Source organism: Danaus plexippus, chromosome 5, assembly GCF_018135715.1.
Source record: "Danaus plexippus chromosome 5, MEX_DaPlex, whole genome shotgun sequence".
NCBI lineage: Eukaryota > Metazoa > Arthropoda > Insecta > Lepidoptera > Nymphalidae > Danaus > Danaus plexippus.
Genome location: NC_083539.1, coordinates 1,039,894 through 1,061,811, shown reverse-complemented (window position 1 = coordinate 1,061,811; position 21,918 = coordinate 1,039,894). Strand labels below are relative to the sequence as shown.

General features: G+C 28.7%; 1 protein-coding gene across 2 annotated transcripts in view; it reads left to right on the top strand.

The window, feature by feature from the left end:
* LOC116769064 (uncharacterized) overlaps positions 1-21,918 on the top strand; it is a 123,425-nt gene that overhangs the window by 60,083 nt on the left and 41,424 nt on the right. Inside the window, exon 1 of one of the 2 annotated variants that reach the window (XM_032660039.2) lies at positions 20,566-21,332. The exons of the other annotated variant lie outside the window; for it this stretch is intronic. Coding sequence (XP_032515930.1) covers positions 21,254-21,332 — 79 coding nt within the window. The 5' untranslated portion in view covers positions 20,566-21,253. Of the gene's footprint in view, positions 1-20,565; positions 21,333-21,918 lie in introns of those variants that run through there. 2 annotated transcript variants of the gene reach the window in all.

Genomic DNA, 21,918 nt, shown 5'->3' with positions numbered 1-21,918 from the left:
GAAGGACAACAATTAATATTAATAGTAAAGCTACGATAATTTGGAATAAATAACAGTAAATGTTAAATGTTAAAAAGTACTTAAAATAATTAATCGACAATAATAATAATATAAATAAATACGGTTACACGTTTAAAAATTATTATATTTTAAATAATTATAATGTACAATAGCAGTTTCACCTCCATACATCGAGTACTGAGATTGTGATCCCACGACTGCGTATACAATGAACAACGCAAAAAACGTAAACATGTTGCCCTACTGCGATTATTTTCCAAACAAAACAGTTTCTAAAATGAATGTTCAATAAAGTTGACTTAAAATTTACCTTGTTATACCGTGTTGTAGTCATTTTATACACAACATTTAAGAAATTAAATATTTCAAAGTTTATTTGGTGTTTTGATTTAATTTTATTCGTGTTGGTAAAATAAATTGTTTAGTTCAGTTTAATAATACATTACAATAACTTCTAATAATAATGAATATTTTTTTTATTACAATTTTACAAATGAAAAGTTAAATGTAAAAATAAATCTAGTTTCCAAATGTATAAGTTATCATCTTAGTAAGTAATCTTTGGTAAAATTTCTTACCTTATTAAATATCCTAGTTACTATTGTGGGTAAGAAATACGTTGTCATGATTTGCTGTTATAACTTTTTGTGATGGTACTTGAACAGAACTGAATTCCATGTGACGAAAATTCTTACCTTTATATACATATAGGTAACATATGATAGATATAATAAAAAGATTCATAAGATTTTTTGGAGAAAAGAGTTGCTTAAAAGAATTATATATTATCAGCGATGTAACGCCAATCTCCTATAAGTCATTTTAAAACTCTAAATGAGGCGGTTCATATACTGAAGCTGAATGGCAGATATTTAATTGTAGCTGCAATTTTTAGGGACTATTTATACATAAATTGTTTGCTATATAATTACTACTAATTACTAATTAGTAGATGTAGTTTCTGTCTTTTTTGTCTTTCCTTATGTAATATTATTGCTCCGCATGCTAATGTTAGAATGAAAAAAAAAATTAAATGAAATATGCCTAACAAGGGTGACAAACAACAAGATTTGACAACAAAAAGTCCCTTCAACAGTGAAATCTTGAGTTATTTAACGGACCGAGACTCTAGCGATCTGTCAAAGTCCTTTGGGTATTCATGGCGTGATAAATACCTTCGCGACGTGACAACGCATAGGTACAGTTTGTAAATACTTCGAACGTTATTATAATTTTGGTCACGTTTTCATAACTTTTATTTATTTTTAATAAATCTCATTTTTTACTTTTGTTGCACTCACCTTCACAGCTCAGTCAAATTATTTTACTATGCCTTCGAATAGATCTTATAATGATGCTTCACAACAATCACTGAATGTTATAAAATAAAAAATATCAACCGAAATAACATATCACTGTCATCGTTATTTGTATAAACAAAACCAACACAGAATATGCATAAAGGTTACTATTAATAAAAGTCTGATTTATAAGGAATAAAGGCATTGAAAGACCTCAAAGGAACGACCGACTTGATATGGCTGGCAATCGATCAAACGCCTCAAAACTACAGGGATATCAAAATGTAGTTACCATTGTACCGGGTGATAAAATATGAGCTTTGACGTTGACAAATCGGGCTGCAAGAAACGACGTCCATAAGTCAAGCAATTGGTAGAACCATTACGTTAAAGGTTGCTTAGTGTGAGAGATACCTCTTATGTAGATATAAATATAACAATTACTACCAATAAATATTAAGAGACATATTTAAAAAATAAAATGGTAAAAGTGCAATAGAATTATGCCGATATGCTACTTTAAAATGTTTGTAAATTTAAATCGTGTTATATCTCCTATTTCTCTCTTCGAAACATTTTTGACCCAAAAGCGGAATAGAGGTAAACTGAATTATTGCAAAATTCTCAATATATTATTTTAAATAAACATTGTTTTAATATAACGAATACAGCAGTATTAAAAAATTTATGTAAAATTAAGTTAAGCGCCTTTCATTATTTAAATTATATGTGAGGGTGATAATATTATAAGTGAAGATATTGTGTGAAGATTACATATAATAGGATAAAAGGTTATTACTACTTTATTTTTAATTTAATATTGGAATACTAAATTAAATCGCAAAAAACTTTCCTGCGTTTACTTCAATACAACAGAGATGGCGGTAGCAGTACTGTACAAGGAACAGTTAAACTTTTTACTATATTAAGTAAAACTATTGTCTTGTTAAACTCAAAAGATAATTTTAATTAAAATCATTAATCTATTTATAAGTTTCTAAACCATAATATATATATGATTTTTTTTATTACGTATTTCATAAAAATCAAACATATTCAATAAAATAATGTTTAATTCAAGAGTGTTGTGACAGCTAAATGGTCTTGGTCTAATGACCACAGAAAGAGTTTATATTTCTTTGCTGATGTCTTTAACTGAATTGTACATATTGATCGAAATACTTAAAAAAAAGCAAATAAAATATTGTTGTTACGTAATTTTCTACCAGATTGTGAAGGATAACAAAGTCTTTAAAAACTTTTTATTAATTTTATTATAATTGAAAAGAATATTTTTATATAACAAGGGATATTGATGTTAAGATTTTTTGGTAATTTTGAGCCATAAGACATTGAAAATAATGCTTAAACTTACAAATATTTAAGCTTTAACACTTTTCCTGATTCTGTTTGTGTTCTTAAAAAAAACAAATACTTTCTTGTATCTCCATATATTTAATTAAACATTATTAAGTTTCTTTGAAAAACGAAAAGATAATATACCCTTATTATAGCTTATCTAGCTGTCCTTTCTAATCTTTTTAATATAATTAACACCACATCCAATTAATCAATGGCTGACCATGAGACTTATACTGCTTCTTTAAAAGGTCAGATTGATTTGTAGAGATGTGTCGAATACACAGAGGACTATAAACGTTTTTATATATAAAATATATAAAATGTTTGTACGGACGGTATAAATTTCTGGTCCTCGGGACAGAAGAAATTAATAATATTATCTTAAAATGAGGATTTTATCAGAGTAGTTGGCATTATAATATATAATAATAGGGAACTTTAAATTATGAATATTATAAAATTAAGTAAATTAAAAAAAGTTGCAATTCTATAAACAAAAAGGCAACTGGGGCTTTGTATAAATTTGGGCACATTATTACAATCGAAATGTCTACGTCTTACAAAAATGTCCACGTATAAAGCTAGAGCAATAATTTATTCGCCTACGCAATAAAATTCAGGAGTCCCCAGAGAAAACTGTATCTTACCTGAAGTCCATCTGATTGAAATAAGGCAAAACGAAACAATACAGCAACCGAGTTAATGGGAAAGCAACACTAAATTTCCAGAGGTCCGCTATAAGTGTCCAGATATGTTTTGCTTTAAAACCTACTTTAAAACAATTGTAGTAAGTCCATATTTGTTTATCTGTTTTTATTTCCAAAGTGATATCCTGTGTATTATAGACTCTGAGTTACCCGACGTTGTTGATAAGGGTCGCAGTTCCTAAGGCAACAGAGCCTATCGCATTCTACTTCTGTGAAATTTTGAGGTTCAAGTTTGAGGATTTGGGAAAAATATTTTAAAATATTAAAACTTTTTAAGTTTTTTCCCAAAAAAATTTATATATGCATTTAATATGTAATTTAATTTTTTTTTTCGGATTATATTTTTAAAAATAAATAATTATTTTCTAAGACATTTATTTTAAAAAATATACAAAGTTTGAAGTACTTAATATAATTGTATAAATCAAAAGCAGTTATAAAAGGTATTTCCAGATATATTTTTGAGAACATAACGCTGTAAGTTTTGAATTATACCGCAGAACAAGTTCACAGTGGCAAATTGAGTTTACAATATCAGATTAGGAACCAAATTATATAATATTTCACAAGTCACTTATTGTGACTTAATCTATCACGAATGTTTCTCGAAAGTATACAAAAAAAACAAGCCAACATTTTCAAATACTATCTGTATTTAGGGTATTTAGGGTTTAAACAAAAAAAAAACCTCATCCCGGTTTTTATATTCGATTCAAATTAAACATTATGCCAGTATATTAAATCCCTCACTTGTTTTTGGATAATAAAAGTGAAACATGACGTCAATTTACAACGTTCGGAATCCAAGACAATGATGAATGGGTACAATTCCTTTTTACAAATTGATCTCCACGCACAATGCAACGAGGTGTAATAATTATTATTTTTATAGGTAACATATACTGTTATGTAATCATATAAATATATATAAAAAAAGGTTTGTAATATGTTAGTTCAGTTGCTGCTACCTGGATATATTTGCATAAATATAAAACTATTACGATGACTATTCTGTCGCGATATTTAAACAATATTTATCATGACTTAAATTGAAATAGTTACTAATATAGTGATGACCGAAATTATCACATTCGCTTTACAAATAATTTGTAATGAAATCTATTTGCCGACCACATGAAATAGGAGATAAAACTAAATATATGTTTTCAAAATAAACAAAATAATGTTTAAATAAAATTCTAATAACTGATGAAACTATTCATTTGTATGAAAATTAATCCAACTGAACTATTTTAAAATTTTGTATTCCAAGAATATAGCGTAAAAAAAATCTAAAGGTCAATTGTTGGGTTAAAGTCTGAAGTTTACTTAAAGAAAATTTCGACTTACAAATCCGTTTGAAGGTAAACGTCCTCAGAGCAAACCTAAACACTAATTTGAGGAACAAAGTGGTTCTACAAAGGCCTTGAATGAAAGGTAGAACCTTACTAATTAGTGACGTAGTGCCCTATGGGAGCTAATTACGCAATTGACACACAGCTAATCTGTCAAAAGTAGTCTTCATGCGAAAACTGAGTGGAGAATTATTAAAAGTATATCTGAATATACAATTTACACAACCGTTCAAGTCCTGGGCTATGTTTCTCTTAATGTATTCTTAACATTGATAATCAATTCCATAGTAATATAAATTTTAAATTTGTAATGAGAATAATCAGTTGATTTTAAGAAGAAACAGTACAAACTTTGTTCATACTCTTGTTGAGTTATTTTCCTTTCTTTATTACGTACTACAATTTAGCTTCAAGATATCATTGTTAAAACTATGTATAGCACTGCAGAGCCAACAAAGTTAAAAATGTCAATATGTACACAGAGGTCTCACAAAACTTAGTAAAATGTAGCTGTTGTGTGGGTAACAACAATGTACAAAGGAAAAGAGTTGCGACACACTCGAAAAATAACTACGTTACAACTTCACCACTTAAGACACGCGCTTGTTATTACTTTCAAATCATTATTCTATTATAATATTATATTTAATGCTTACAGAACATACTGCTTTTATAAATATAAACCGAAATAAATTTGAGTAGATATTGGGTTTCGATGGTGTTTATTCTCAAAAAAATATCGTTTATTTAATAATACTCGAATATTTTATTTGACCTATATAGTATCATTTGTTGCGTGTGTTTTTATATTAATATAAATTTAAGTAACGAACATTGTATATTAGGTTTGTTTACTATTATTTTTTATTTGGTTTCTGATTACAATCAAATTCCATAACAGGTTATCCAATATAAATTTATTTCACAAGGGAATGATGTGAATCGAGGGGCGTCGGAGTAGGTTCGAAGTACTTGTCTATCAATATCCTGCTTAATACGAAAGTAATAAAATATTGCGAGCAACAGCGTAACTTTTTAATGAAATTCCTTTGCAAAAAGTTACTGACTTCAGTATTCCCCTAATTTTCATATTATACTTACGAAGAAGAAACTGTAGTTTTTACTTACTTCCTTTCTCTTGAAATATAGTTGCAACTGTTTAACGTTAAAATTTTACTTCTAGTTAATTCTTATAAAGTTTTACGATGTCAAAATACCTTAAGACTCATTGCATATTATGTATTTTTATGTATAAACATCAAAGGCTAAGTACACAGAACTTAATTTATAATTTAAAGAGGTTATAGATTTAAAAATCAAGCACAATTGTTTAGTCAATCTAATGGTGGAAAAATGATTTTTACAAATTATTATTGACAATAATTAACAGATCAGTAATAGAGAAAAAGATTTTTTTCTAGTATGTTAATGAATTTAAATTCATTACCCTATTTTAGTGTCTTAAAGTCCTAAAATGTTTTGAACACTGACTAACAAATAAAGCAATACTGAAAACTACAACAGCTTCTATAAACATCTTGGCGTGAATTTAAGCACAGCAAATTGATATTTCTTAGTGAATTCCAAATATGCCTTATTCGAGCAACCTGCAATCTGTTAGGTTAATTTAATTCTCAAGAAGGCAATAGAGTTGCTAAATTATTGACCCTGATGGATCATTGCGGCTAAGATGTTTGTGAGACCACTGTTTGCCAAAACTCGTTACAAAGTTCATTATGGCTATGAACTTAAATTCTGTGGCTTGACCGATGTCTTGAACAAATGTTTGTGAAGGTTCTAAGGAAATTTGTGTTAACATGTTTACATGCATGGATTTGTTCCATAATGTTATGATTATATTTAAACTATTAGTTTATTTGAAATGTAACAATACTTACTAATATTATGTATTCTTACTTCAAGCGAGTTTAGTTTTGTTATTTGTAAGTCACTAAAATAAATTATGATTTTCAAACATTGTTAAATTTCATTAGGACATATAGTGTGTAAGAAGAGTTTTATCAAATAACTGAATCGTCGTTTAAGTTTTTTACTTCAAATTGGAATCAAATAAAAATAAATTTAAAGAAACTAGTCTATGTGTCAGTCACTGCTATTTTGCATTCCTTTGTCAACGGGAAGGATGGAGAGACATTCCGTAGATGTAAATAGATCTAAAGATAAGCCTTAAGATATGGCAGCAATTTCCTTCGCAAAAGCTTGAGCGGAAAAGGCGTCACCCGTTTTTATAGACGTTCTCTAACCGTTCTAAAATAGTTATAAATAACTTGAATCGACTGTGACTCAACGGAATCGCTTTGTTTTGACTTCATTACCTAACAAAATCTTTGAATCAATCTCATCTAGTGAGTTTAAATAATTTTATATACAATAATAAGGTAACAAAATGACATTAAATTGGATACCGCAATACAAAATTAACATAATTGAATCCGCAACATCTACTGCTAATTTGGAATTAATTTTGCTTCGTACATGAAAATTAGTAATTAAAATGTTAATAGTGGTCAAGCAATGTATTTAATCCGATGCTGAGGAAAAAATGGAGAAGTATTATTAATAGTTTTCAGATCCAATTAACGCATATTTTAACAAATACATTAAAAATCTCTTAATATATTTAACTAGCATATGTACTGATAGAGTATTAGCAATCTTTCATTTTTGAGGGAAATTCTTTAATTTTCTTGTGTATAAGGCTAATTGCTCTTACTCCTTAAATTAAATGTAGTTGTAGTACATGTCATAATATGGTAATCTTTTTCTCGTAAGTGTTAGATCTTTTACTCAATCAATGATGTTTTTAAGCATATATATCACATATAGGTTTTTAAACATACGGTTTTTTTTATGATAAAGGGGGGGGGGGAGCAGACGGCCTACCTGATGGAAGTAGTACCGGCGCCCATGGACATCTGCAAAATAATTTTGCGGATGCGTTGCCATCCTTGTTTGGGGAAAAGAGAGAGGAAGGAAGGAAAGGGCAACCGGCTCTCTCTATCGTCAGACGAAACGCAGCCATTAAAGACTGCCTCACGCCGATCATCTGTGAGAGGGTGGTACTTCCCCGGTTGAGCCAGCCGATGTTCGAGCTGCAGCAATTTGACCACCACTAGGCTCTACCTCCATAACCTAAAACATAACAGTCTAAAAACAACTCTGAAATACCCAATATTGTATCTTATCTCCACCTTATTGAAAATTAAAATTGTATATAATAGTACCATGAAGATTTCGTACTTAGTATAATTATTTGAAAGTTAAACAAAATATAAATTTCTTACAATAATAAAGGAAGTCCGGTGGCCGGCACTTTGTGGCTAAAGCAACCTTTCCATTTACTATTTAACCTGACTGCCGCATCCGGTCGTAAGTTTAGTAACTTCGTAATACCCTTTTATCTTACTAAGCTGGACATCTGACCGAAGCAAAAACCAATCTGAATCGGATATTGTCTAACCCGAAAACCTCTGAATCGATGCTTATACATTTAAAAAAAATATACAATTCGTTTAAATCTTTTCTATTTTTTTACTTAAATAACATTAAACTTATTTCATAATATATTATAATCTGGTATGGATCTAAAATTTGACAACTGCCAAAACAATGTCTACTGCTGTTTCAAATTACAAATATCCTGTTTAAAGATGATACTTACATACACACTTAAGCGATTAAAACTGATATGCACAATCAAAAACTCCTTAACACATATTTTAAGGTTTTTTAAAAGTATTACAAATTTTTCAACAGTGAAAAGCTATTTTATACAAAACCCTTTTTTAAATCCAATAAATTCAGTTCATTACGATTGAATTTAATGAGTAATTTTCACCAATTTTATTTATTTATTCGGTAAGCAAACTTTGCATAAAAATAACAAAATATACAAATGACTGAAATTGGACGATAAATATCGAAGCTATTTTTAAAACTGTACGAAAATAATGAGAAAATGTGAGAAAATGAAAAAAATATTAATAAAGCATCTCTGTATGTCAATAAAAAAGTTTTGCGAATGATTGTGTTTGTCTTCGGGGTTTTGTATTTTCAGTAATGCAATTGTTTAACAACTCCTGCTTTGTTTATGCGAAAAATATTTACACAAAAAGTTTTTTTTAACATTCCTCTGTGATGAAGTCCGTATTAATTATTTAAACGCCAAATAATTTATTTCAAATATTGCGGTATATATGTATAAGTGTTAATCTGAATGAGGCGAGATGAATGTTGAATTTTAAGATTGAAAACAAGATAATATTTTACATTTAGGATTATCTCTGATACTGATTGTTTAATGCTCTCTTTATAATTACTACTTATCTCAATAGCTATTCTCCATGTTACAAGTAAAACGATCCAACGTATTGAAAAGAAAAGTATTTCTTAATTAATTTTAGCTTTTTATTTAACAACACATGGTTGTGTTAATAGCGTTTATATATTTTAACTTAATCGATATTCGTTGGTGTTTATCTAATATTATCTTTGTTTTTATTTTAAGCGATTAGGATAATGGTTTGCTAATGACCCTCTGCGGTCTATTATTTGGAGGGCATTTTTAAATGCTTTTATTTCCTTGCCATTCATGAGATGATTGATTTACACTTCGTTTGAATTATTAATGATGATTCTCTTGGAAAAGATTTTTATTCACAAGAAAAAAATTGTTATTCGTAAAGTTTCACGTATGTCATATATTTTTGTTTACTTGTTTAACGTATACATTTTGTTAATTGAGATTTGTGAGCAAATAAAATCTTGAAGAGTACTTTTTGAAATAAATCCGTATTCACGTTTAACACAAAATCTAGGAAGTTCCAAGTTTGTATGGCAATGAGGTACATAAAATAGTTTTATAGTGAGGCAGATAGCCACCGCATTCTATAACGTAATTTCAAACAAACGAGATCGTATGCTCTCCATTTTTCAGCTGAAGAATAAAAATGAAAAAAATGTCTTGGTATAATAATACAACTTTATGGGGTCTATGATATATCTCTTAAACTTGGCATAGGGAGTGAAATTTGAAAGAAAAATTAACATACGTAATAAAATCGAGAACTCCGTAAAAGTCATAACTTTTCAACCATCAATACTCAGAGAAAAGTTTGTCACAAGTATCTCTTGGGTTATTTCGAGGGAACTTTAGTTCTTCCAATTTTCCATTGACATTCGTCCAAATAAAATTACGAGTTGTTACTTCTTACAAAACGTCAATCAAGCTCCATTCAGTCCATGTAACTTGGGAGCCTACAAAGAAAGTGTCAGTTTTGACGCGGGCAAACGAAATCGCGGTATCCTTTGCCAGCTTCCAACGAATTGTAAATGACTCAAATTTCTTTTTAGCTGCTTCTTATTTTGGGGTATTGTTTTATTTCATTTTATTTCTGTTAAATCGTACTCACATGGAAGGGCCATTTATTATTTTGTTATCTTTTTTATAACCATTAAATAATATTACTTTGTAGAGTGAGAAGACAAGTAATGGCAAAAAAATAAAAAAAAAATTGAAATTTAATTTTGTTCAAATAATGAGTATAAATAATAAAAGTACTGAATTATTAAATATCGAATTAGAGAAATTTCTATTCTGTGCTTTCTTAATACTTCATATGAAACGCATTTCTATACAATTTACAACACTACTCGTGTCTTAAAGATAATATCTTGAATACACTCCACCTCGTTTATTTCCCAAATGTTACACTTTTATTGCAGTGCGAACAATACTTTATTGCTCTTTATCTGAACTGTATAAAAAGCGGAATATATTACTGGCATCATTCCGTGGCTTTACTCGCGAATAGCGTATAATAAGACCAAACGCTCTGTTTGAATTGTGAAATTTATTTCTTTGAAGAATATATTTAATGGTTTTATTTAGAATTAAAGTTATTCAATATAGGGTTAACACACCTGGAGTCACTTTGGCACCATGGACCATACATATACAGAAGATATTGCCTTGCTTTCGAGAACTGTGAAAAAACCTGTAAAAACTGTCTTCTCTGGATTCCCTGCAAAGATTTCAAATCAATAGCAATACATTGAGGTGACTAAATGGCTTTAAAATGGCGCAACGGGACTATCCAATTCCGAAACAAGTAGACTGAAACATTCCCTCTGCTATTGAAATTAATAAATTAAGATTAATAAATTTAAATAAAATTTTAATAACTCAATGTTTAATTTTATTGTATCGCCATTATTTGGTTGAACCAAATTTTAGTGTAATAAAAAGAAGGCGCTTTTTAATAATGTGTAGTGATTCAAAAATTACAGTCAAATAAACTATCGGTAGACGCAAACAAATAACTATTTAAAAATGTGAATGTCATTTCTGAAGTCTTTTTACTGAATTAAAAACAGTGTCCCTTTCTAAAATTAATTTTATTTATTCTAATAAAAAGAAATAAACAAATATGTTTCTATAATTTGTTTAGTTAAATAAATAACATTACGTATCTCGCAAAGTTTGCTTGTTTCATTTGAGATTACAGGCTTGTCAGGTGTGTAATAAGGTTGTTTACCTTAGAAAGTCACACTTAAGACTTGCTCTCACAAAATTAATGACATGTAAAAAGTGTACTCAAATCTGTTATATTATTCATCAAAGGGTAGGATTATTACGAACCACGGAATGAGGAGCTGGAGATAATTATGTACATTTATATATAGCTGGGTTCTATACATTACATTAAAAAATCACTTCCACATAATGTTACAAATATTTAATATATTTTAGTATACGTCAAAACTGATATATTTGAACAGAATCTAACATCAGAGCGTTATAAGAATCCGAGCTACCAAGATATCTTGATATGGAAATTCCTTAAGCAGCAGCCAACTATATTTCAATTCCAGTCGTCTCTTGCTTCACAAATACTCGAATAACGCTATAAATCTAGTAAATGGACATTTAAATGCAGTAGAGATGGGACTTGTAAGATTGAATACCAATTCCTGGATTATGTTTTCTATGGTGGTCTTTTGATCTCTGACTCATATATTTGGTATTGATTACAATACTCATAGTAACGATGACAGTGGGTCTAAATGTATTAAAAAATTAAAAAACTAAAGTTATGAGATCTAGGACTTTCGCGAGTAGTCCTTTAAAGGAAACTAATATTTTCCTTTCATATTATAATGTGATCACGGTTTCTGCTAAGTAACCGAAACGTCGAGGGTATGTAATTTTTAAAATAATAAAATACGCGTAGTAATCCGAAAAAATATTCGATTCATTTAAATGAATACTCGCAAAAGTCTTAGATATCTTATAAACAAAACCTCCTTGAAGTGTATTTAATATTTATTTACCTATTTCAGGAAATACACTTATTTCTTATATTTACATAGGCTTGTTAGATATATTTTATTCTTATTTATGTGCACACGCTCATTTATTCAGTCTGAACATTTTGAGTTGTATGATTTAAGTGTTTTAAGTAATAAATAGTCAAGTTATAAGCTAAGTTTTTTGGTGAATTGAGTTAATGTTTAAGAATTCATATTTTGATATAATGAGTACCATTTTCAAAACGTTCTAAAATTCAGACATGTGATTTATGAAGTGTGCTTTAAGTTTGACATTACTAGTTCTCCATTAAGATTAATTATCGTCTGAGGGCTCTAAAAGGACCTTGACTATAAACGACGATTAAGTGAAAGAATATAAAATCCTTTCCTAAGGATCTACTTTACTGTACCACTTAAACAATATGACACCCTTCTTAAATCCGCCGTTCAAAATGAGGACACGTACGCCGCTACACTTGAGGCTAACGTCGAAATCCTGAATAATTTTTAAAACTTTTTGTATTTACCTAAATATTACTATATGTTATGAACATAATGTACAAAATTTGTAAAGCAAAAGTGTTGATACGTTTGTTGCAGGGTGGCAAGGTATTCACTTTTTGAAGACTATAAGATTGATAGTGAGATAACAATTTTCAACAATATATTATAAGAATTATAAAGTATTGTCGTCTTATAAGTAGTTATTAGCAACATGAGTCACATTTATAATATATAGGATTTAACATAGGTATGCTTTACCTTCACATTAAAGCACAGGACAGATTTATATGTAAGTGTTTAAACTATTTCACCCGATATTTAAATAACTATGTAAAATTTTATTACATTTCAGATTACTGCAAGAGTTTATAGAAGGTTTTAAAAAAGTCATTAATAGAGAGTAAAATGAAAACATAATATGAAAACTAAATATTTTTAGTTCTTTGTTCTAACAAAACTAAGTAAAAATTGAATTGGTCTCACAGGATGACACTTTCAAAAGAAGTTGAGAGAAGCCAAATGTTCATTTCCGAGATATTGACTTCTCGTGGAGCAAAGATTTAGTGGATCGCTATAAAATACAAAATATGTACACGTATTGGGAAGCGCAAATAATAAACTCGGCTACCAAATCGAGTGGCTTGAGTTATGTGAAAACTTGCCCGATACCAACGTACGAAGTCGCTGATGTAAAGTTATAAAATATGAATAATTTACTTTTACCGCATTAAGAAAAGTCTTAGAGAAAAGTTCAAAACTCATTAGGCGTACAACAGTACCTTAATTTCGAACGGGAATTTTAAATAATACAATTTGTTCCGTATTATTTGATCAGTGATTTATATCTTATTACGCACGAATAATTTGTTGAGATAAGTCCAACAAAGAGTACCTATAGTTCTGAATATTAACTGATATGAATAGTCATATCCAGTAAAACAATTATTCTAACACGGAACATTTGCCGCCATAAATAATAAGTGAGCGACCGGAGGCGCCTCGGATCCGTACAAAAAGTAACAAACAGATCTCTTAAATAAAGAAAACATGGACGTATGTTAACATCTGTTGGTGAGCACGAGCCGGTATTGACTTGGCATGATCTACTTGGTGCTAGATAATGGTCATACTATTACAAACTTCAAAAAATTACTATCACAAATTTCAAAAGACATAATTTTATTTTGGTATTTTTAAAATATTTTGAACTTGAGCCAATAATATATTTAAGTGAACAAAAAATAAATTCCATCATGGATTCCAGTTAGCGGTTTGGTGAGGCTGTAAATAATATATTACTTTCCGAAAAGTTTAATCAATTTATAAAATGCATCTTCTACGTATAATATTTAATTTGTTTTTAAAGTAAAAATATTTGTAAAAAGAATATAAAAAACTGTATAGGTAAGTGTTTGACAAACGAAAGTGGAGCAAATCAACAATCGTACAGACATGCATACGAGTAAAACAAATAACTTGAAGATATCGTTTGCGAGTTTGAGACTAGTCTTTACGTCTTTAGTTTTATAAACAAAGAGACAAGATGGTCCCGGAGGCTATGTCCAATTAAATCATATTTTTACCACTTTAGTTCTACGATGTTGTGCAAAAACTAATTAAAAGATCGCTATGATTACTATACATATTTAAAAAATACTTATTTGATAAAAAAATATATTTCCTACAAGCTATGGTATTACATGTAACTCGATTAATGTTGTTTTTAAGTGTCCATGGAGTTTTATTTCAAATATATATCCTAGGTGTACTGGAAGATGATATATACATATATATATTTCAAGTCTTATTTATATAAAAATAAAGTTTAATTTTAAATCAATAAAACCGTGTCTACAAATCAAGCAATAAACATTTGATAGGACTTTTAAGATTTGTTTCGCTAATAAATATACGATCGTTAAGAGTTTGTGTTTTTGGAACAACGAACGATGGACTTGTAAAACTTCCTCTTTTATATCTGTGTAACGTTTATTTAAACGACATCTGAAATTACACTATTTATTGACTTTTTAATGTGAACATACGAAGTAACAAGCACGTTGAACCATGAAATGGATTGAAGAGAAATAAATGTGTTAATTAATTACGTTTAAAGATAATTTAAACACTGTTTTTTTTTTTTCGTAATAACATAAGTAAAACGATTTAATTAATTTCATATAAAATGTCTTCAGCCATTATCTGACCAAATCCAAGATCTACTAATTAATCTTATTTAAGTTCAAAGGCCCATGTTTTATTTTTTAACACGACGCTTTTTGGGTGATAAAAATTGAAATCGCTAAGATTCTTTATTTAATTTCCAGAGTTTATTTCGTTTTAATTCGTTTTTTTATAATTACTCTTTTGTTCAGAATTTGTATATTAACACGTGTTTCAAATACGTTACAAATTAACATACTAAAATGAAAAATCTTGCATACTTGAGATAAATGTAAAAATATTAAAACCTTTATAGTTATAACATGTCCAATGTCTGTAGAATTAATAGCTCTGTATGAATGAATGGAAACACTGACAGTTTCGCTAAGAACAAAATTCATGCTATGTAGTGTATGCAACTCATATGGTGACGCTAAATTTACTTCACGCTCGGATGTTGTGTTAATAGTTAGTATAATTTCATTATGGTGCGTAATTCTATTGTCTGTATACGATAGCAAAATAAACCCAAGTTAAAAATAAATTGTAAGTAACCTGATTTAAAAGATAACTTCTAATAAGAAACTTAAATAAAAATTAATTTGCTCACTACAAAGTATTGAATATTTTCATTAAGATAATCAGTAAAATATGAAATAATTATTTAAAAACTTCTGGTATATTTAAAAAAAAAATTTGCTTTATAGTAAACAAGTTTACTTTTAACTTTGTTGTTTCCGGTCTTCACATTTTGTTTAGTTTTTGTTAGAAAGTATTTTATTTTACCATTTTAAGCGATTAATAAATCTAATAAGGATGCTTTTCGTACGAGGAGATGAGTGTTATTTGATATTTGAGACGGAATAAATTCCTAAACCACTCGAATAATTTTGATGAATTTTGGTATAAGGACAGTTTCATATCCGGATAAATGAGATCAGAAATCTTTATCACGAAGATTTAGAGGTATAACAATTGGCAATCTTTTTACGATTGTTGTCTTCCATTTCCCTATACATCATCAGATCCTGGTTGTCTTACCATGTTGTCGTTCTTGGAATATCTCCTTTGCAACAAACGAATAGCTATCCGCGAACATACTTAAAAATATATGTACGGTTGAATTGGGAAACTTCTTCCTTTTTGGAAATCGTTTAATAATACGCTATATACGTATAACTGTCATTTCGATGTCTAATATAACTTTCTGCAAAATATTAGGACGTTAGTTTCATAAAAATCATAAATCTCCAGCTCTTTCACAATTTACTCAATTCAGGATCAAAGAAAATAAAGAATTAATTATAAATAGTTTATAATTTAACTAGCCTTAAGTTTTATTTGAAATGTCAAAATAATCATTAAGGTGTAGAGTAATATCTTATCTGTTATATTTGGAAAATAAATAAATCAGCGTCCTCAGACAAATTGAGGTATTTTACGTTAAATCTATAAATAGAAACATATTTATAGTAAAGGCCAGTTCAAAAAGCAACGTAAATGTCTTACAGAAACAAGAAAAAGGCTTTTACAAACAAAACGACAAAACGTGCGCATGGTGCAAGCTATATTTTTTCTTATAAACTCCATTAAATTATTTTATATCGATACTTCTCTTAACATGTGTGACGTTTTCTTTACAAAATCACTATCCTAACACAGTCTCAGGAACAACTTCGGCTCCTAGTAACTACGTAGTTCAGGAAGTTTGTTGAAGGATTTATATCAAAGATTAAGATTTCTTTAACGGATATTTGATGTTTTTGGAACTTATTTACATGTAAGATATTTAAATTGACTTCAGAATATTAAAGCGGAGCAAAAACAAAAGTATATTTAGGAAAATATTATAACAGGATCCACATCCAAATAAAAATTAAAAGGTTAATTTTTTTGTGTTTTTCTTATATTTATCTTTCTAAATCTCTGACGACTTAGCCGATCGTGTGTAATCGCCCCTTTTTCAAATGAAGACATTTTTGAACGTCCCCTGTTTCTTGAACTCAAATGTATTTCATTAATCACAGCTTATATTCTTTTTAACATTTTAAATTAATTGCGAATTATAAATACTGTTGTAATTAAAGAAAGCGTTTTTTATTTAATATTTCTTATACTAAAAATATATTTGTATAAATCAAATGTAATATGAAATGAGTAATTTGGCAGTGACTATATTAAAAAACAAAAATAGACTTGCACAGGATCTATATATAATTTTTTTTATATCAAAAGACCAATAACCAACTATGTACAAATTCCTAAAAATTAATTATTATTCAACTCTTTGACATTTCATTAATTTTTGCTTATAAATTAAACTCACTGGAAGCTAAAGGTAAATCTTATATTTTAAGAGCTTATAAGAAAGGAATAAGCGATTAAAAGGAATCTATAATGAATCTCAAAGGAACTAAATCACTTCTAATAACCGCCTTAGCTATTAAGGAGTTCTTCGTTCGTCTAAAAGGGACAGTTAATTTCTTGCGACATAAATAAAAACGGGGGGATTGCCTTCCTCTGGAAAAAAACAAACATCTCAAGGCGGGAATACAAACAATGTATGTTAACATCTGTCGCGGCACGAGAGTACAGTCCCGAGGTAAAGTTATAATGTTAATAAATAAGATATATTTGTATGAGCATAATATATTTCACATATTTGTTTCTGAATTTTCATTTATTATTGTATGAGAATTAAAATTAATGTTTTATAGCACAATAACATATTTCTAACTAAATCTGCTCTTGAAAATAATTGCATGAGAACGAAGTCATTCTATTTAAAGAGTGTGATCCTTATAAATCGAAAAATTGTTTTTTAAATTTCTTAAAGAAATTATTTATATTTTTTAACCCATTCGTACACGACTATCCAGAATGCTTGAAATTCTATACGCCAGTGTTGATTGCAGTTAATTATAAATTCGTCTCCCTTCGCATTGTCTCAGCTATTTTTGATATTATCTTACTTAAGTTCGATTTTATTGTGAACCGTGTTAAAGTGGAGGAAAGTCTAAAATTATTTGATAACGCTTATATTATATTCAGTTCTTTTATCTGCATCGAACCTAAATCAAATTGAAATCAATGTCTAAAGGTCTTATGAGGGTATTACTTCCGCTAATAAAATACTTTGCTTTGTCCGGTTTGACTCGTGAACCAAAAATCTGGCCTTTAATTTTGTCCCTTACAATTCTAATTTATTTTTTTTACATCTGAGAATTTTCTTTGAATGAAAGGATGAATCACACCAATAAGTAATGCGAAGTAAAAAAATTAAGAGGCGATTTTAAAAAAATATTTTAAGGCAGTCTTTACTCTAAAAATAATATTGTTTTAAGGAGTCACACATTTTTGTATTTTTCAAAATATTCGACATTGTTCTTTTATAATATTTTAGCTTCGTAACATACATATTTTTGGTATCGCACGTCTAAAGCACGCCTGTCCCTGAGCCACCATATATTGTCGTGTTATTTAACTGAACGGTTTATTTTATCATTGCTATGGGTGCCTAAATCAATATTAGGTGACCCTTGCCAGACCTTTCATATAAATATTTACATTTAATTTTAAGAGGATATTCCTACAAAGGTGATAAATTAATTTTATGCAAAACCCATTTCGTATTACAAGAGCTCCAGTAATCACTTTTAGTATTTTTTTGTTAATCTTAAACTAGATTTATTTTTAAACAATATTGCAACTTTTTATTTATGAGCTATTGGACATAAATTTCAACGTTTCTTTTTGTCATATATTGCTATTTGATTCACATATATCAGCAACACGTGGAGACAAAGCACAAAAAGTACTGAGGAAAAAACTGCATAAAGCTCTACTTATATCGAATAATGATAAGGAAATATTTCTGAATTAATTAACTTATACTTTCGTTTCCCTTCCTTTACTATTAACAAATAGTTTCTTACGGGCGAACTACGCCGCTAAGATAGATGGATTCAAACGATTTTTTTGTTGGAATGATGGGACCTACGATTTTGATTTTATAAAATTACTATGGAATATATTCATATTTTTTTATCTCGAATTTATACTAATGAAATCTTCTATGTTCTTGGAAATAGATAAACAGCAAAAAAATATAAAAGTAGCATTGTCCAAAATAAAATATTGTAGGGTCAAAGATAAAATACGAGTGGATATTATATTGTGACGCTCTTATATGTTTTAAAAAACTTTGCTGGTTACCAAAAACAATGTTTTGAAAATTGAACTTATAATTACAAAACAAATTAAAGGAATGAATTGTCGACGAAGTATATATTTTACAAGAAAGCATTAATAAATAATTTTATTGTAATAATTATTGATGATGAGGGAATTGTATCATATACTATATTTTAAACCTTTACTATTGTAAGAACTTTAAAGATATAGCAATATATAAGGGTATCCAGTTTCGTCTGCCTCAAGGATACCTGAGTTGTCACGAGAGGAGGCGTCGGGTGCGAACAGCGGACATGCCGAAGGGGAAATAACTGAAGTATATTAAAAAAACAAGTGAATTAACACCTGGTATTGGAAATACTAAAGTAACTTGTTTAAGAAGAACCTGGTACGTAACACTTAAACAAGAATTATTAGTTTAGTGATAAGTCTAAAAATTAGACATTATAGCATACAACTTTTAATCGGTCTAGTCAAACTTGATCAAATTTGATCAAATTTGATCAAATTTTATTTTAATTGTTCTTAATTTTGTAATGAAATAACAATAAGCATTAATAATTCATATTAAATTCGGTTAAGAAAGACAAAATACTTTTACTTTTGATTTGGGAAAAAAATCCCCTTTTTTTAATTACCAACTTTTTCTTTGTAACAAATTCAAGATTTTTTCTTCCTACTATTTTTTGATGTGCAAAAGTAACACTTTAAGATTCCTAATTTAAAAACCCTTGTTATTGATAGTAGTTCTAAATAGCTTCTATAAGAATCATGTACATTTCTTTGCGAATAAACTGTGGCGAACGCTTAATGAATTTTAAACGCCCACTCAATGTCTTATAAGCCTGCCTTTGATGTGTTGCTTCTTGTATAACCCAAAGTCTTCAATCAACCATTCCATTTTAAACGTGTGGGAATGTCAGTATTCACAAGCTTTAAGTTATAGTTTTGGTTCAACTTTTTCAGTATTTTTGTATTATAAATAAAAAAATCAAGCAGATATAAAAATATTTTAGATGGAAAAATTAATTTAAGTAATAATACCATTTATAAATATCAAACTGAAGACTTGCTAGTTTGAAGAAGTGGCAACTCGCATGAAGGAAGATAAATACATAATTTTAAACATAAAAATGCACAAAAATTACGAAGATGCCTTAATTATAACGTATTTTCGATGTAAGAATTTTTGAACTCTCTCTTAATTAACACTCCTTTAATAATACATATTTAAAATTTTCCCATATCTCATTTACAAGTATATTTATAATGAAATAGTCGTGTGCTGTTTAAATTTAATCAAAATTCATGAATTTTTAAATTGTTCATTATCTAGGATTTAATGGAGGTTGTAATTACATATACTTGATCCTTAATGTTCGAATACATTAAACTTTCATCAGCCCTGTTATAAATAAAAATTCATTCAGATTTATGTATATTTTAATTGCTTTTTCACAAGATTTCAGCGCTAGATTTCAATGGGGACTCCGATAAATGTGAAAATTTCTTTCATCCCTCTCTAAACTATTAACATCCCTCCCGGTGTGATCTTCCTTCTCTTTTGGACAGACACTCTGCTGGCATAGGATAGATCCCTTATGTAAGTCAGTGCTTTGGGAGAAGTCGTCGCGTGCAGTCGCGTTCGACTCCTTGATATAAACGTACGAAAAATGCCGAACTGTAAATCCGAAGAACGCGGAACGGCCTACATTTTTTGTGGATTCTACAAACTTGTATGAATAACCGGAAAACTATAGTGGTCTAAGTAGTGTTGCGTTCGATTGTGTTCAACGGAAACGAGGTGCCAAAGCGATTTCTTCCAAAGTTGCGCGGCAGTATTAAAGAAGATTTATCTTTTAGCCAAGTTATATTTTTTCGGTTAAATTTAGAAACTTCCAGTGCATTAAGTCGGATATAATCCTCACACACGCTCTCACTAAAGTTCCAAAACGATTCATGTCAAATGAGTTCTTATACGAATAAAAATAGAACACTAATCTTGTAATATATGAAGCGACATTAATTTTAACAGTCGAAAGTGTCACTTTGTTATTTGTCAACGAGTTGATAAAGAACTTAAATAAACGTTGACAGATTTAGTAGGAACAGGTAGGCTTGTTAAGTCAGATGAGTTGTGACATGATGGTTTGGAGTAATTAAGGAGGCTAATAAGTTATACGTGTTTTTGATGTAAACGCTCACTAATTAGTTATAATTTAATTATAAAATATATAGTGATAATGAAGAGAAGAAGAGTGTAACATTATATTAAAGTGTATAAAATATATATAGAACTGGGGAAAATATTAAAATGGTTGCTGAACTCAAAAGGATAAAATGGCATTCCTATGTCCTGAATGCATTTCTTCTGTTTGCTTCGATGATTTACGGTGAGTGCATAATAATATAAGCCGGTTAACTTTATTATTGGTCTCATTATATAACCTTATAACAAAATATAGTTAATTGGTAAAATTAAGATTGCAAAATAAAACACAAAAAAAAATATACATTTATTTTATCATAAAATATTTGAAAAGGTAGAAATCAACGAATAAAAAAGTAAAATTGAATATAAATAGCCAACGTTTTTATTTATTTTGCTGTTATTTTTCATTTCATCTTGTAAATTTTTGATCTCATAGTTGACAAAACTATCGTTTTTAGTTTTCACTCTTTATTTCTGCTTCTATATTAATGTCGTTTAAGGTTTTTATTTAGAAAAAATAAATTTTTAGATTTAATTATATATAGTTAGCGTATATTTTTTCCAATGTATATTAAAATACTATTGAAGTTAGTTTAGGAACAAATGGCTGTAAAATTTCAGTATATAATAAAAAAAATATAATTTTCTGTGAATTTTTTGTCCATTACAAGTGGACGGTTTACAAAGTCTTGCCATATAACAGTTGTTTTTAATTTATTTAACCAAAGTAAATATTCTTTAACTATGCGTTAGTTATTTAAACTGTT